This window comes from Ceratocystis lukuohia (assembly GCF_044167205.1).
Source record: "Ceratocystis lukuohia strain C4212 chromosome Unknown Supercontig10_pilon, whole genome shotgun sequence".
NCBI lineage: Eukaryota > Fungi > Ascomycota > Sordariomycetes > Microascales > Ceratocystidaceae > Ceratocystis > Ceratocystis lukuohia.
The window spans coordinates 390,854-407,629 of record NW_027263529.1 but is presented as its reverse complement, the minus strand read 5'-3'; the positions used below and the strand labels follow the sequence as shown (position 1 = coordinate 407,629).

The 16,776-nt window shown below is 48.2% G+C and overlaps 4 protein-coding genes across 4 annotated transcripts; 2 read left to right on the top strand and 2 right to left on the bottom strand.

Annotated features, from left to right (window-relative positions):
- Positions 1-238: 238 nt before the first annotated feature.
- Positions 239-1,405, top strand: HOO65_100090 (Protein-lysine N-methyltransferase rrg1; the record flags this gene model as incomplete). Its single annotated transcript, XM_071004689.1, has 3 exons — positions 239-533; positions 607-1,040; positions 1,106-1,405. 3 exons carry the CDS (start codon positions 239-241, stop codon positions 1,403-1,405), a joined length of 1,029 nt encoding a protein of 342 aa, XP_070855867.1.
- Positions 1,406-1,863: 458 nt separating this feature from the next.
- HOO65_100089 (uncharacterized protein) lies at positions 1,864-4,310 on the bottom strand (the record flags this gene model as incomplete). The annotated part of the gene is made up of 5 exons (XM_071004654.1): positions 1,864-3,311; positions 3,377-3,440; positions 3,607-3,711; positions 3,932-4,142; positions 4,237-4,310. The coding sequence occupies 5 exons, from the start codon at positions 4,308-4,310 to the stop codon at positions 1,864-1,866; spliced, it is 1,902 nt and encodes a 633-aa protein (XP_070855866.1).
- Positions 4,311-7,748: 3,438 nt separating this feature from the next.
- Positions 7,749-8,232, bottom strand: HOO65_100088 (DNA-directed RNA polymerase; the record flags this gene model as incomplete). Its single annotated transcript, XM_071004711.1, has 4 exons — positions 7,749-7,797; positions 7,870-7,986; positions 8,031-8,089; positions 8,197-8,232. 4 exons carry the CDS (start codon positions 8,230-8,232, stop codon positions 7,749-7,751), a joined length of 261 nt encoding a protein of 86 aa, XP_070855865.1.
- A 611-nt stretch (positions 8,233-8,843) lies between these two features.
- On the top strand, positions 8,844-11,821 carry HOO65_100087 (U3 small nucleolar RNA-associated protein 17; the record flags this gene model as incomplete). Its single annotated transcript, XM_071004646.1, has 2 exons — positions 8,844-9,097; positions 9,178-11,821. The coding sequence occupies 2 exons, from the start codon at positions 8,844-8,846 to the stop codon at positions 11,819-11,821; spliced, it is 2,898 nt and encodes a 965-aa protein (XP_070855864.1).
- Positions 11,822-16,776: the final 4,955 nt, after the last annotated feature.

Below are 16,776 nucleotides of genomic sequence, written 5' to 3'. Positions count from 1 at the left end.
CTGGCCTTCATTCGACTTTTGAATTTTGTCTCATAGTCTAATTTGGATCAGAATGCGGCTGGTCTGCATCTCTAGGGTTGACTCTATCGTCTAGATGGAGTTAACTATCTGTGCATAGACATGTATAGTCTTTGCTGGTGAATCCTTTTACGACAGGCATATAATAATGCCCCCTTTAAATTGTCATGTCTCTCCCATACATGCATGTCATGAAGCCCTGAACAATACAATCCACACCATGGGATCTGTTTTGGACCTTCCTCAACTTTGGCAACGACCCTCCTTTGACCAGCTTCTTCTTTGCTTGCGGTCTCTTGAGATTAAGCCTTCGATTTGGGTGCCTGGGGCTCGCTCAAAGAACGGCAAACGTGGAGAGGAGCACCGGTCGTACTCTGCCCATAATGCCCAGGAGACTGCAATCTATCTCTCAGGTATCGTAAAGAGCTCTCTCCAATGGCTTGACAGCGAAGAGGAGAAGGAGATCATATGGGACGAAACATGCAAGCGGATTGCCGAGCGCTCAGGCAGGGCAGGTATGCTAACCGGATATCCCTCAGAGCTTGCTGAGGCTAGGAAGATGATACACTAATGCCTTTTATTTATTAGCTATGGGTACCATGACCCGCTCTTGGCCCTTCCTGAATCAAGCCGACTCGGCCTTTGAACTGTCCATCCTGGAGCCTGCATTTACGGGGGATTCTCTAGGTCATAAAACATGGGGATCCTCATATATGCTGGCCTTGGATCTTCCCCGGCTGGCGTCCGGCTCACTGTCACATCTGTTTAACGGCACAGCCCGCCCCTCTGTCCTGGAGCTGGGCTCTGGAACAGGGCTTCTGGGGATAGCTGCGGCTGCAATTTGGAAGACACACGTCGTTCTTAGTGATCTTCCCGACATTGTGCCGAATCTTTTGACTAATGTTGAGAAAAATCGCGAAGCTGTCGAGAAGCTTGGTGGCTCGCTTTCAGGCGGCGTGCTGACATGGGGCTCGGATCACGAATTTGACAAAGGGTTGTTTGGAAGGCACCATCAGCATGAGGTAGGGGAATAGTTGAGCGCCTTGTTAATGTGATTCCTAGGATGAGTGCTGATCATTCTCATTAGATAATTCTCGCTGCTGATTCGCTGTATGACGATGTACAGCCCGACCTTCTCTATGCGGCTATCATGGAGCATATCTCTCTAGATGTTGGTTCTGCGGTTGTTGTCATTGCTCCACAGCGAGACCGAGCAACAACTCAGCTCACTGCCAAATTTCGCCTTTTGATGGAAAACGGATTGCGGCGGTTTGCATGTGTCGAGGAAGGCGAACTAGATCAGCTAGATGACTGGGGCTCTGGCGATGATGAGGATTCAACCAGCCCGCCAGTCAAGTGTTGGTGGGGCGTGTTTAGATACGCCTGAAAATAGCGAAACGTATGCTGCGTTGTTCAGGATTATGATAATACATAGTGAGCCATACATACTGATAGGGGCAAAGGTCATGGTCTTGATCACGTTACGTCACGTCACACAAATAAAGGCTATATCAGCGACTCTACTTCGATGGAAAGACGCCGACTCCATATCGCAACTGTACCAAGAAACTGTATGCTGGATTTTAAAAGGTGATTGTGACACACGACGTAGAATTATGTGATCTATCAGAAGTTTAATATCAAATTGAAAGGAAAATAAACACCAGGCTGTATGAAATGAGATCCCACAGAAGAAAACTTCAGGTCCAAGTATGGTAAAAAAAAAGAAGAAAAAAGAGAAAGGAGGAGGAAATATAGCCTACGAGGTAAGGGGGATTAGGGCCAGACTGAGCAAGAGCAAGGCCAAAGGCAACGCTCATGAAAAATACGTCAGCTTAAATGTCTTTACACAAATATACTAAATGTGGCATTGCCGTCATCTTCTACATCGTCAGGCATGAAGTTGAACACCCGGAAGAAGAGATCCTGGAGAAATTCGTACTTGGCAGATCGACGAATCATGACATTTACGGACTTTGCCATTTCCGAAGCTGAGACTCTCTTTCCGCGAGGCGGAAGCTGATTGAAATTCGGTAGAGCCAAGTCGCCTATGATAAGGCGTTTGAAGTTCTGGCAGAGATTGCGGCTCTTTGGCGTCTTCCCAAACAACTCATTGTCCATGCTCATGGCAAAGGACTGCAAACTAGTGACACCAGACTTGCCGTCAGAAGCGGAATCGCGATCAAAGCCAGCAAGAACCGCTAATTTGAGAATCAAAACTTTGATTTGCATCGCGTGGAAACTCTCAGTTTGTGGATGAGTAGTAATAGTGCTTGATGTCTTGGCTGTAGTGTGTGAGAAGCCGGACATGTTGGAGGCGCTGCTCGACCATCGGCCGTTACGACTTCCTTCTTTATTCAACCCGCCTAACACTAAAATATTGGGGGGTTCCTGAACAGGCGAGCTCAGGCTAGGCGATAAAGGGGTTTCATCAAACTCAGTGACCGGAGTTTCAGGTGGAAGAGGGAGATGGCGTTCGCTGCGAAGAGACTCGCGTTTAGATGCTTTCGATCGATTAGATGCGCGGCTCTCGTTTCGCTCAGGGAGACTGCGCTCTGTCACTTCTAGCTGAGAGGCAAAAAAGTTGGGCTGTTGAGGGCGAGGGGTGTTTCGATCCGGGCGAATTGAGGACCACCCTTCACGAAAAATATCGCAAAGTTGCCAACAGGCCTGAATGGCAGACTCTAGAATGTCGACGAGATCACTAGAAGATTTTTCGTGGCTTTTCTGACGGAGACTGAATAGCATTTCTGCTAGTGACCAGCATTCCCTGAGAAGAGAGTCGGCTTCCATAGTTAGTTCGGCCCTCTGCTTCATAAGACGGTGGCAGAGAGTCACGTAAAATTCCAAAGTGCGCTCACGGAAAGCTTCAGGGAGAGTGCTACTGTCTTGGGCGCTGAAAAGGTGGTTGTTAAGTTCAAAGCTGACTCTTAGAACAGAGTCGCCAGCATTATCGGGCCGAAGTCGAATATCGAACAGAGACTGGCAGAACTCTCGGCAAAGCTCGAGGGTTTTGTCGATATGAAGAGACTTGGTGTTGTCATCAAAGTTGGTATAAAGCGTTTGACAGAGCTTCCAGCAACATTTCCATGCCTTTTCATAGGCATCCGGAGTCTCTAAGCGGCCAAAGGCTCTAGTGCGATGGATTTTGCTTAAATTCGACAGCGTGTTGCAAAGAGTCCAGCACTCTTGAAGGGCCGAGGTCAAGGTTTCAACCTCAAAGCCAGAGTGGCTGTATTGACGGCGATACCCATCGCCCATAATGGCATCTCCATCTTCAATTTCCTCGATTTCTTTTAAATGCGATATTAGCATTATTACTTAGCAAACAAGTCATGTATGGACCGGCGAAACTCACTTTCGAGGCTGCTGCTGCTTCTGGGACGTCCGCGGGAAGAATCGGAAAAGTCCCTTGACAGGTCCTGGGCACGCGGAGTTCCGACATCAATATTGTAGCCCGTTAACTTAATATTAGTCACAAGGGCTGATGGTGTTTTTCTCTCAGTAACGTTTTGTTTCTAGCACTCAAGGTTAGTTTGATATGTAGCTTTGGTGCAAATGGAGAGGCGAAACAATGAAATGCCCTACATGTGTGCTTGACTTGTCAGAAATGGCGGTAGCGTCTGCGGTATGATCCTGATCTGATTCCCAAGTTTCTGAGGCTTCGTGTGATCTTGCAGTGTCCCGGCCAGACTAGAGTCACGTTAGCTATGGTTGATGGGAAACTCAGGCGGGAATCCTCCTTCTTACCCAGGCTAAAAAGCTCTGTGGCGCATGAATGACCGATATGGATTCTTCGCCTGTAGAGAGGCGCATGCTATCTGGTATGTTGGTTTCCAACATTTTGAGCTAGAGGCCGGGCGACTTGTTAGCGACAGGTTATCATCAGACGATCGCCGAGTCTTGGGTGTACCTGGGGAGGCTCTGAAGCAGACGGAGGAGATTGTGTCCCAGCGTCATTAGCTTGCTCATTGTCCTCTATTTCTGTGCTTGCAGTGCCATTGGAGGTCACGGGCGATGGCCCTACGATGTCACTTGGGCTTATGAGGTCGAAGTGCGCAGGGATCTTGTTGCTTGAAGAGCCGTTGCGGGAGTTTTGATAACTGGGAAGATTGGTCGAGGGCCTGGTGTATCGATATAGGTCAGAAAGTGGAAATTATTTCACAAAGGGAGAAGGAGATAGGGACATCCCGTCAATACGAGGAAGGGAAGACATACATGTATGTATTGTCCAGTGACAAGCTAGATAGAGGATCTCCGGAGGAAGCCTGAATGGGGTTTTCGAGAGCCATGATGCTAGGGTGGAAGCCGGTATATCGCAATGGAGGTGTTGAGATCGATATGGAAACTATGGCAAAGAGTTAATGATGCAATTGCACTGATCAGACTCTATCTGGCGCTAGACTATAGAAAGCCGGGAGGTGCGCAAAGCCCACAAGAGTCGTGTAGTTGCTGTGTTGCAGACTGGCCTGGAGTGAGCCTGGGAGGATAAGCTTTTCGGCTTCAGGAATAAGGGCAATAAGCCCAGAGGCTCCGGCACCCTATACACCGAGTAGTATGCGGTATACGAGGATGGAAGAGAAGATATCAAGAGACGAAGCTCCAGGAAACGTCGTATCAAAGAATATAGGGCGCTCTCAACATGTGTGTGCACCGCAGCTTGGGTGTAAGACCTCACGAGGCCACGATAGTCAAGTATACAACCTGGCTATTTCCCTGGTTGAAGCAAGGGGCCGGCGAAGAGGCAGATGAAAGAAAAGAGGCAGCGTCTCGTCTATGAAAGCAGTCCCGAGTAGTGCAGGAAGGCCGACAGTTTCTCCAACAAAGAATAAAGGCGGCCGAGAAAATGGCCTAGCTGGGTCTGTGGTGTCCAGAGACTCAGCTCAGCGACTTAGTAGTGAACGTGCACTAAAGCAGATGGGAGAGGAAGGCCAGGGGTAGAAAGAGCCTGGGAGAGCGATTGCATGAATAAGTGTCTCGTAGCAGGCGAAAGTGGGGAGATGGACGAAGGAGCCCAGGAAGATAGGAGGAGGGGGGCCAACAAGCAAACCATAAAAGGATGGAGACGTTGTGGCGCGTAAGTTGCAGCAGCATATCATAACCAACCTGCTTGGCTGAATGCGACCCCAGTCCGAGAAGGGAAACTAAAGAGAGAAAAGAGGAAAAACATGAGCCAGGCCGACCAATGTCTATTATTGTGGCACAGGACACAAGACACTAAAGATGGTCAAACGGGGTTCTTAGCTCTACCATATGGGCCGAGATTCAAGCCAGCCAGCCAGCCGAGCAGAGAGGAGGGGAGAGCGTGTATGTAGGACAGCAAGAGCAATATGGGAAAACGTCCAAGACCCAGGATGGAGAAGATCCCTCTTTCACGGGAGAATTTGACAGACCCAGACAAGGGTCGACAAAAAGGCTATGAAAATCTTCGTGATGAGGGCCCAACGATCGGTGAACACCTTAGTATATGCACTTCCTGCGAGGCCCAAGTGTTTTTTTTTTCGGTTTGTAGAACAAGGGTTGAGTTTCCAAGGCCTTACTTGTTGTTAATGCTGTCGAAGCTCCGCTCGGGGGTAAGCAAGCGGTGAATTGGAGGCTGGCCCGGCCTACGCCGTTTTTTCACGAGCTGGCTACCCAGCTGGTTTGCCTACAGTATTTGACGATATCATATCGGCGGTCAAACGTAGAGATTTACAGTTCCTTGCGCGGCTGTCTGGCTTTTCCCGCCCACCCATGAAGCAGACGCAGCGACGCCACAATGTGTGTATGAGTCCTCTAGAAGTGCCATCCATGGGAATGTAGGGCCTGAGAGAAAAAGGTAGAGGTTCCGTTCCTGTTCAAGGCGGGTAGAAAAATAGGTGTAGGATGGAAGAAAATAACGGAATAATAAAAATAATAAAAATAATAAAAATAATAAAAATAATAAAAATAATAAAAATAATAAAAATAATAAAAAAAGAATAGGACCTGCCCCCTCTTTGTTCCCATGCTAAAGTAGCTACCAAAGCTGGCGCTTAGGCTCCATCCAATGAGAGAGCTCTAAGCTCAATCCCTGCCCTGTCGTCATTCTAATCTACACGATAACTAAGTAGTCCCGTAGCGATAAAGATATCCAAGCCGATGCAACCAAGTAGCTATTTCTCTGCGCTTCATGAGGGGCTGCCATCCGAGAAACTGCACTCGAATAGCCATGCATAAGCCAAAATGTCCATCCACTACTTGTTCTCTTCCCCATGACCCCAAAGGACAACTCTGACATTCAAACAACATTGCGAATCAACCCAGCCAATCAGCTTTGCCTAGCAAGCGCTGGGCACCTAGCATAGCTATAGAGCAAGCCATAAAAATATATTTGTAATTATACAAGATTATATGTCAACGGAAGCCTGAGAGTGACATGACCTTTCTTCTCTACTCTGCTCTAATGTACTTTATGCATGGGTTAGTTTCGTCAACTTCTATCATTATGGGCTTCTCGTGCTGTTGTCGCTACGTTTGTGCGCTTGTTTGGTGTACAACTAGGGACCAAATCAAAAGCTTCCTCTCCCTAAGCTCCGCCATCGCCCCCAGTCAAGTGTCTTCCTTCATTTGTTTTGTTCTCCCTCTCAATTTGTCCCTCGCTATTCCTGCACCTGGCCGCTTTCACGCAGTGGACCTTCTTCATCATTCATATGCTGTCGTGTCCAATCTCACCACGACATGGAAAAGTGCGTCACATTGTTAGTTGGAGTTTGGGTGCTAAAATTGGAGAAATGCTACGTACAGATGTTCTAGACAATCACGCATCCCACAGTCTTGGTTGTGCCTTGATTATGCAACCGAGATGATAATGCTTTCCGTCCCACTGGTTCACAAGCCGACTAAGCGTGGCCCGAGTTGACCTGTGCATCGCCTAGATGAATTCACGTGCTATAGGTGCCATGGTTGGCGGCCGGCGGGAGAGAAGATCTAAGCCTCAAGCCTCAAGCCTCAAGCCCCAACCCTTAGGCCTTCTGCATTAGCTCTGTTCATGCGCCATATAATTGATGTATGAACTAACAAGGCTTGATTGACGGAAAGATAAAACGCATGCCTTTCATAATGCCGTATTCCAAAACTCGAGCAGAGCGTAGCAAGCAACAGGCGGATGGCTGCAGGATACTAGGCCGCAGTAAGCAGTACCGCAGCTAGCAATCTTGCATTTCCACAGAAATGTGGTTGTTGTGCTGTCATAGACTATCCCGTCTCAAACAAAGCCTTACGTAGCACAGAACGTCAACGCATGGCTGTTAAGATCGGTGTCTGAAGACTAGGAAACAGAGACGAAGCAAGAGTGCCAAGACAGGGGCACGGTACAGAGACATGATGCAGGCTACCACGTACAATTCAAAAAGGCCAGAAGTACGCTCTGTACTTTAAAATGTCATGTCCATTAAGTACACAAAACAAACAAGTGCATAGGAAAAGAAAAGAAAGATCAACCACAGAAGATACCACAAAACGCCCCTAACCCAAGTGCCCAAGTCGAAATTTCAGATGTGTCGTAGATGCAGCGAGCGCATGCATCCTGTACTGTATACGATGTTTCCATTATCCCCCAACCATCAGCGCTAAGCCTGGACTTTAAATTGGCGCCACAGCCCGCACTTGTTCTCGCCGGCGTACTCGCCATTCCTGTCGCTCGTTCGCATGGGGAAAGACTCGAGATTGCAGATAACCCGAGGGGGAACCATCGGAGTATCAGTAGTTTTTCAAGGCGCAAGTTGGCTCTTCTTGGCATCACGGCCGTCAGGGGTGTACCTATGACTAAGTAAGAATTCTGCCACGACTCCAGAATAACAAGGGAGACAGCGGGGGAGTGGGGAGACAAACTTGAGGAGCTTCTCAATAAGGTCGACATGCGTCATGACCATACGGCGACAGCAGTAGCGAGTGAGGCCAAGCTGGTCCATAGCATCACTGTAGCCATCAGGGCAGGTCAGTACCAGTCTGTCGGCTTTTCCGTAGTTTGAGGAGTCTTGTTACTTGCTTACCCATCGTTAACGCCGTCATGAATCAAGTCAAGGTAGCGCTCCCAAAGATCGCCAGTGACCTGTAGTGAAGGGCTGTTAGTTACATGTTCGCTGCACCAATTGCCAGCTAGTCAACAGTTTGATGGCTCGTTGGTTGGTTCGTCTATCAACGTTGGGGCTAACTAACCTTGCCACACGAAAAGCAACGGATAGGGATAATCATTGTGGATTAGTAGCAGAAATAGAGAGGAAAGAAATAAAGAAAGGCAAGAGCTAGTTGAAGGTAAAGAAAGTCGTCTGCGACAGACAATGAATCCCAGAAATGGCCAAACAAATGAAAAAAAAAAAAAGTTGTCGCGAACACTAGCAGGAGGTCAGCTTATCAGTTGTACCAGAGATCACCCGTGTATCTTATCAAGATAGTGGGGATGGATTTTTTTTTACTGGGCCAAAAAAACCGATGAACTTTTTTTTCTTGGTGCTGGCTTTCAAGGCTAGCATTTTGGCTGTGAAACAAACTTTCCCTTTCTACGGAGAACTCTACAAAAAGCGAAGCGCACTCTTTCTAGGGCGCTCTAGAATCACCACAAACAGATCTTTCTTATAGACTGATCGCTGCTCGATCTTAGTTTCTTGTCTCTTCTTTACTCCTAATCTTTGGCAACAGCTCAACGACCACTTGCCAAAACCACAGGCTTGTTCCTGTACCACGCGTTTGCAGTCGTTCTTCTTAACAGACTGGTGGCAGGAGACAAATTGAGTTTTCCTGTCCTGCTTCTCTCGTCGAATTGCCTTATCTAATATAGCACCTTTGCTTTTGTACCATACGCAACAATGGCAGGTTCTGCCGTCTCTGCGACAACGTTGAAGCGCAAGCATCTCGGCGAATCAAAGTCGCAAAAAAAGCGACAGCGCCCTGTCACCACCGAGGCTATTGTCGATCGCACATTAGTCACTTCAAAGTCCCAAGATGAAGTGACGGCCAGCGACAGCTTTGTTAGCCCCCAGGTACAGTCCGAATGGACGGTCTCTAAGGCTGCCGGCGGTAGAATGGTTGATATCGACCCTATCCTCACCGAAGACCAGAGGTAGGACAAACCATGCCCCCAGATAACACCCTTGGTTCTGGAGTTTTTCAAACTAACCCACCTTCCCTTTGTCTCGGCAGATTTCTCATTGTTCCCTACACCACCTCGATCCAAATCTACTCGACTGCTGACTCGCTCCTTGTTCGTCGTATTCCCATGCCCTCTCCCAACAGAAACTTGGGCATCGTTGGTCTCCGCCAATGTCTCACGGATCCGTCCATGGTGTGGGTTGCCTGTGCCAACGGAATCATCTCTAAAGTCAATTGGACTGGAGAGAGCGAAACCCCGATCGTTGCTTCAATTGCTACCGCTTCAGGAACTGCTAGCAGTCTAGCTACACTGCTAGTTTCGGTTGGCGACAGCGATGCTAAGAAGACATCAGCCGAGGTGGTCCTGGTGGCTGAGATGCCTACCGATCATTCGCCAACCCGTGTAATAGCCTACGACGGGGAGCTAAGATTACTCAATGTGCTTTTAAAACTGGCTGCTGGCATGTCTAGACTACACACCATGGAGACCCTGGTAGGCGCTGGCCTTGTGTATGCTTCAGCCGGCAAACAGTTTTATCTTGGAACGCCACGGAGCCTTGAGCTCGCTAGTCTGGATGAGCTGGCGTACGAATTTTATACATTTGCCTGCGAGGATCTAATCACTGCAACTGATGCACGCATTGTACCATTATCGCGCTCTAAGAAGGGAAGTTCTAAACAGCAGCATCAGCAGCAAATGTCTATTGACGTTGCTATTGGCTGTGCTCGCGGGCCCATCTACTGCTACAGCGATATCTTAACTCGTCTTCAGGCCATGGACGCTGCCACTGCCACTGCCAGCAAGGGCCCCAGGGAATCTTTGCAACCCAAGAAGATGCACTGGCATCGCCGTGCAGTGCACTCACTGAAGTGGTCGCGTGATGGAAACTATCTGGTTTCGGGTGGATCAGAGCATACTTTGGTGCTGTGGCAGCTGGACACCAACAAACAAAGTTTCCTACCTCACCTGACTGGTATTATTGAGAACATCGTGGTCTCTGCCTCGGGCTCTGCCTATGTCGTCCACCTGGACGACAACTCGGTCATGGTTTTGTCTTCTGCTCAGCTAGAGCCCACTGCATACATCTCGGGTGTTCAGTCGGCGGTTTACGTCAACAGCGCTCTGAAAGACCACCTAGTTCCCCGTATTGGAGAGAAATACAGCCTGTCGAACATTGACGTGGTGATGGCCTTGAATCCTGCCGCCCCTGAAAGAATGTACCTCTGTGTTGGTGACGGCCTGCAAGCGTCACGCAATGGCTCCAAGCCGTACTTGCAATCTGTCGATCTGTCCAGCATGCGTAGTATTGGCAAGCAGGCTATTGCTAGAACTTCCCTGACAGCCAACAACACCACACCCTCGGGTGCGACCATCATCGACCCTGAGATCAAACACATGGCCTTTTCGTGTGACGGAAAGTGGCTGGCTACTATCGACGAATGGATGCCGCCTTCTAATAGCCAAACAGACCTAGGCGCTAGTGAAGGAGACTCGGAGCTTCGCAAAGAGCGACGCGAGGTATTCCTCAAAATCTGGGATGCTGAGACAGCCATGGAAAGCGAAAGCCAAGAAAATGCGCCTCTACCACTTGTTTCCCGGATCAACACCCCGCACGAAACCAGCCACCCCGAGAGTGTTCTTGATCTTGCCGCAGATCCCCAGAATGCCCGTTTTGCTACTCTTGGCCGCGATGGCATCGCGCGCATATGGAAGCCACGCCCACGCCAGCGAGATGGCCTTGCAATCAAGGATGACCGGGGCAAGGAGCTTCACACCTGGATCTGCGATATTGCCGTCACCGTCAACCATCGCCAGAGCATTGTGGCTATGAGTGGGGCTGACTATTCTCGTATTGAGGGTCGCCTGTCATTTGCCGACGACGGTTCCTGTCTTGTAGCTGCCTTTGGCGCCGGTGACGAAGGAAGTATCCATGTCATTGATGCACACACAGGCCACATACGCTATTCATGGGATGACCTTTGGCGTGGATCACTGCACGGCCTCCAGCTATTGGGCCCCTACGTCATTGTGCTCTCGCATGATCTCCGTGTCTTCGACATGGTTGCTGACTCGTTGGTGTATGGCCTGCCGTTGTCCAACCCCTCAAATCTAGATAGTTCCAGTGGCGCCGCTAATCTTGCTATTGATCGAATGTCGCGCCATTTTGCTGTGTCTCTCCGCCACACTGAGGGCTCAGAACTGCTTATTTTCAGTCCCAATAGCATGGAGCCTCTGCTAAGCCACCACTTCGAAAGCCGTATCGCTGCTCTTTCTGCGTCAGCTGAACCGCACACTAGCGGCTTCCTGGTTCTTGATAACGAGGCCCAGGTCTTTACTGTGTCCCAGGCTTCCAATGATAATGGTCTAGTAGTTGCTCGTTCTCTTGATGAGATGCAACTAGACGCCGTCGAAGAGAAACTGTCTACCAATGGGGTTGAGCTCCTTGATGCTAGTGATGATGAGGACGAAGGGGAGCCAGGCCAAAATGGCAAGCCCGAAGCGATGGATATTGATACGTCCGATGCCATGGAGATTGATGTAGATGAAGACTCAAGCTCTCATCCAGCCATCATTAACCAGCACCAGCTTTCTGACATCTTCGACGCAGCGCCAACATACGCCATGGTTCCACTGGAAGATTTGTTCCTCAAGGTGGCTGCCCTACTTGCTAATAAGCCGGTGGGTTCCGCTTGAAGCAGGACATGTCTCACCTCACATATATTACAAGTCTAGGAAAAGCAAGAGTTGTCTTTTTTTTTTCTTTTTTAGTTTGGGATGGTAAACGGAGCATCGGTTGCATTGGTTCTGTAGTTCAGCTTTTTTTGTACTGCAGTGTTTTTTTTCCTTCTTTTTCTTTTTATTGAGCTACATGAAGCATACAAACACGTCTTTCTACCTTGGCCCTCTCGTGACAATAAGCCGCCTTCGTAAAAAGCCAATACTGATTGATCGTCATGCTACAAACCCAACTATATCAGCCGTAATTTACCAGCAAATGATAAGGACGCAGAAAATGGCAGTAAAAGATTTCTTGCCTACGGCAATTCCCCCAAGTCCCGTACTTCTCGTTCTGTCGTCCTGCTTTCCCGTCCTGCATTCCATGACAAAAAGCCGCAGGCATCTGCGGTTACGCTTCGCTGAGGCAAACCCAAACCTGCGAGTGTTTTGTTCGGTCGATGTTCTATTTGGTATATGTAGGGAAGCAGTCCGCAAGGCCCTTGCTGTGTTTGTTGGCGGCGTGCTGCTCAAGCCTAGAGGGAGGAAAACAAGACGGTTAGTTGGTGATGTTCCAAATCCAGTATCTTGTATGCCAGCATTTCTGCAGATAGAAACCTTTGGCCTTGGATTCATCGAATCGACCTCTAAAGGAATGGAGCCCAGCCAGAGCGCAGGTGTAGGTATGGATGTAGCCGATTGTCACATGCGAATCCATCACTTGAAGTGGCGGACGGCGGGGGGGGGGGAGCGTTTGTGCCTACATTGTCTTCGCAATGGTTTGCAGGAAAGTCGACTTGCAAATAACACATTGGATGTTGCATGCTTGGGCGTTCTAACAGTTGGCAGGAAGGAGTCCCATTCATCGAATTAGCCCCCTTTAGTCGTGGTAACTTGTCTCTCGAGATATGCGACTCACCGCCTTCAGCTGCGACTTGGCAGCACCCTTTCCATCCTTAGCAGCACGTTCGCGCTTCTGCTGAGCCTTGGCACCCTGTTACAGCAGAGGGTTAGCCATGCTGTCATCGTCACATGTGATTACTGCAAGCGTTGATGAAGCGAGCGAGAGAAAAGAAAAAAGAAAAGAAGCTCTCTCGCTTGCTCCTTGTAGATTTATGGAGCGAGAGTCTGGATTGAGCGTACGTTACCCATTTTTGTCGTCGAGAGTATATAGATTGCGACTGTTAACGATGGACGCTGATCAAGGGCGGAAAGAAGAACTTTTCTTAATTTTCGCTTTGCCGGGTCGAGGCAGAGAAACCAGGAAAAAAAAAAATGGACAGAAAAAAAGAGGAGGATCACACAAGCGCAAGGATCACATGGCTATTAACATGTGGTGACGATAAGAGGGAGCTGGGATGAAAATTAGTGGACAAGGCGCTATAAAAAAGGAGGCATAATACTGTTTGTTTAGCCAGGGCTTTGTGTGTGCTTTGCAGTTTTGCAGCCTCAAGTCTGTACATCTCAGGCGATTAAGGTTACGTGCCTTCTATTTAGTAGTTGGCTACTAAGAGGGAATGATTTCGTCGTCTCTCAAAAATAGCAATATTTTGGGAGTCTTGAGTATCAGACCGGCCTCTCCCTCTTGACGTGTAGTGGCATACCAAGTTCCCTAAAGGATGGTCAGGCCGTTTGCTGTACATGGATCCGTGATTGACGATTGACAAACCTCACCTCGCCTCGCAGTGAAGTCTGGGTGAAGTTCGGATAAACTGATAAGACTCTGTTCTTATCTAAGAATGGGGTAGTATACATGAAAAGGGTATCCGAACTTTTCATCAACTTGACGTAATAAACTCAAGGACTAGTTTTACAGGTTGTGAGCCCATATTGGATTACCTTTGTCCAACAATTTTCGAATCGTTATCACAAGCAAGAGTTAAGCTTGTAATATTTTGTGTGATTGTATAATAACAACACTCTACTGGCCCAGGACCGAGATCATCGTCAGAAATCGTCAAGCTATCGATTATAACTAGAACGAGTGGGAAGACAATCTCCTAGTCTGCCTCCAAAGTAGCAGGCTGCACTATCTTCCCCAGAAAGACCCCATGGATGGCTTTGAGATGATCGATGCCTGCGCCCCGGATCCGCTTGACGAGGCATACGATGAGTTCAAGAAGTTGCTTCGAACGCCCATAACGAAGGGCAACAACATGCGATCTAATTAGGCATACTTCAAAGCGGTGTTTAATCAAAGCCTAATCCAAGGCGATGCGGAAATGGATGCGAAGATGAAAGAAAGGTGGATTTTTCACCACTTTCTCCATCTACTCCCGAGAGCGTACAAACAGGCAGTCATCGAGAACACCCAGGGAAAATATGACATCCCGAAGACGCTCGAATTGCTGAAAAAAGTTCGCATTAGCCCTCCCTGACTCGTTCAACTAAAACGGCATTGCTGAGAGAGCGATTGGAACGGTTGACGAGGGCGTTAGAACGATGTTATCAGAAACGCAACCAGGCAAGAAATTCCGGGTGGAAGCTGCCAAGGCGACAGTCTATCTTTCAAATAGGACGCTGAGCTCACAAGGAGTTCCGTACGCGTTGTTCTTCGGAATAGAGCTAAGGACAGATGACATTCGTCGATGGGGATGTCAGGTTATCAGACACCTGCCGACATCGAAACACGGGCCTAGGGGAGCGAGTCTCTCTTGTTAGGCTACGATGAGAATGCAGATGGCCGGTATGTCTTGTGGGACGTCAACGCGAGGAAAGTACGCGTTTCTGAGTCGGTGCATTTCTTCGAGAATATGCAACCAAAAGAGCCAGAACAAAAGAAGCTGCAAAGTGAGGTATAGGATAGTGAACCAGTGAGGTCACTAGTTCTTGCCAAGCAACTTCCGGCAAGGAACGAGCCTGTTAAGCTGATTCAGGCGCCAGAAAAAGAGGTAGTACCCTCATTAAAAGATTCAGCAGAAGAAATCCATTCGCCAAAACCCTTTTCAGGAACGAAGACAGTGACAGGAGTCGATACAGCACAGCTAGATGCAGTTAATGTAAGAATAAATCTGCTGATTGAATCGCTGAATCGAAGTAACCCAAAGCGAAAAAATAGCGAAGGGTATGAATCGATTGAGGAGCAGATACCAAAAAGCAAGCAGAGAATAGACGAGGAGGGCGGAACGGTGCAAAGAGCCATACCCGCTTTGTCTTTGCTAAGAAGTACGATCTTGATAGAAGACTTGAGATGTACAAAGCAAGGTTGGTCAGAGGATGGTCGACCAGTCGGGATTTAGAGAACACAGGAAGACTTCAATTCGCACACCAATTGGGGACTGGAAAGACGTGGAACCGGCACAAGAGGGAGAAATGATCTTGGAATTAACCAAGTACCAGTCAATCTTTGGCAAAATAATGTACTCAGCCCTTATGACAAGGCCAGATATAGCATTTTCTGTATCAAGCCTAGCACAGGCATCGGCAAGACCAACACCAAGACACGTGGAAGGGCTCAAGAGAGTGCTGCGCTACTTGCGTGACACATCCAATTTTTCCATATGCTACGAAGCGCGTCAAGGGGGGATGGATATTGTCGGATACAGTGACGCGGACTACGCAAATGCAAAAGACCGCAGGTCAGTCAGCGGGATGGTGTTCATCGGACTTGGAGGGGCCACAAGCTGGAGCTCCAAGAAGCAAGCAACTGTGGCAACGTCGACAACGGAAGCCGAGTACATCGGACTAACACTATGTGCGAAAGAGGGTACACACTTACGACGTATACTAAACAAAATCATCCGGATCTTCGAGGCCAAAACGGAAGAATGCCAAAGCTTATGGTTGAAAAAAGAAACCTTGGTTTTTGGAGACAATCAAGCAGCTATTAAGATAGCTAAAGCATTGGGAGTCAAGAAGGGCACTAAACACATTGACACGCAATATCATGCTGTCAAACAGTGGGTGAAAGAAGGTTTGGTAAAAATCGGATTTGTCCCAACGAGTAGCATGGCGGCAGATGGCTTGACGAAACCATTAGGGCCTCAAAAGATGCCCGAATTTAGGGCAATGATAGGACTACGGAATCCAGAAGCGGCGTGGCCGCAGAAACCCACTTATCCGGAACTCCGGGAAAGTGGGGGGATGTTAAAGCAAAGTGAGCACCGGATGATGTTTGGATAAACTGATAAGATGCTGTTATTATCTAAAAAAAAGAGGATAGCATATATAAAAAGAAGAGTAACCGAACTTTTCATCAACTTTACATAATAAATTTAAAGACCAATTTTACAGATAACGAATTCTTTTCCGCATCAAAGCCATATTATGGCAATGGCTTGACTCATTGATCACCCAATGAATCAGCGAAGCACTCAGATCAACACCATCTTGCGACTTTCCTCTTTCCGAGCTATCAAGCTTGTTAGGCTTATCTTTCTGCTACTCTGCCTGGCTTCCCTCTTCTTGTAGATATTAACATCTATCCTTAGAACTATTGCTATATTAGCCGTACTAGCTTGATTGCCCTGCTTGAATCGACTCTGAAGCAGCGCGCCGCTTTCAAGATGGCTAGTTAACTGGATATTGACCCTCATTTCGGTGGTGATACGGGATGTAGAGCATTAAATACATGCGAACTGGCCAGGAGATGTTCAATACCTATGGCGGCTCAGTGTCTAACGGCCAGGTTGAAAAGGAAATGTCGAGGAACTCACCCCTTTCTTGACTAAGAAGGTAGCTAATATAATCTACAGGAAAGAATTCAAAGCTCATGAAAGACCCGAGTAATTGTCCGTTTCAGGCACCCAAGGCGTCGCCAAAAGAGTGTCATGTATAATATCATGTACTATCTGCTCCTTTAGACACTGGCTGCTGCATTACCAGGTGCAGGCACATCAAATACTGTTCTGCAGCTTGATTCAGGCATGGAAACCATGCGGCCTACTTTTCCCTAGAACCAACACGCTCTATAGGCAAACTAACGTTCATCTCCT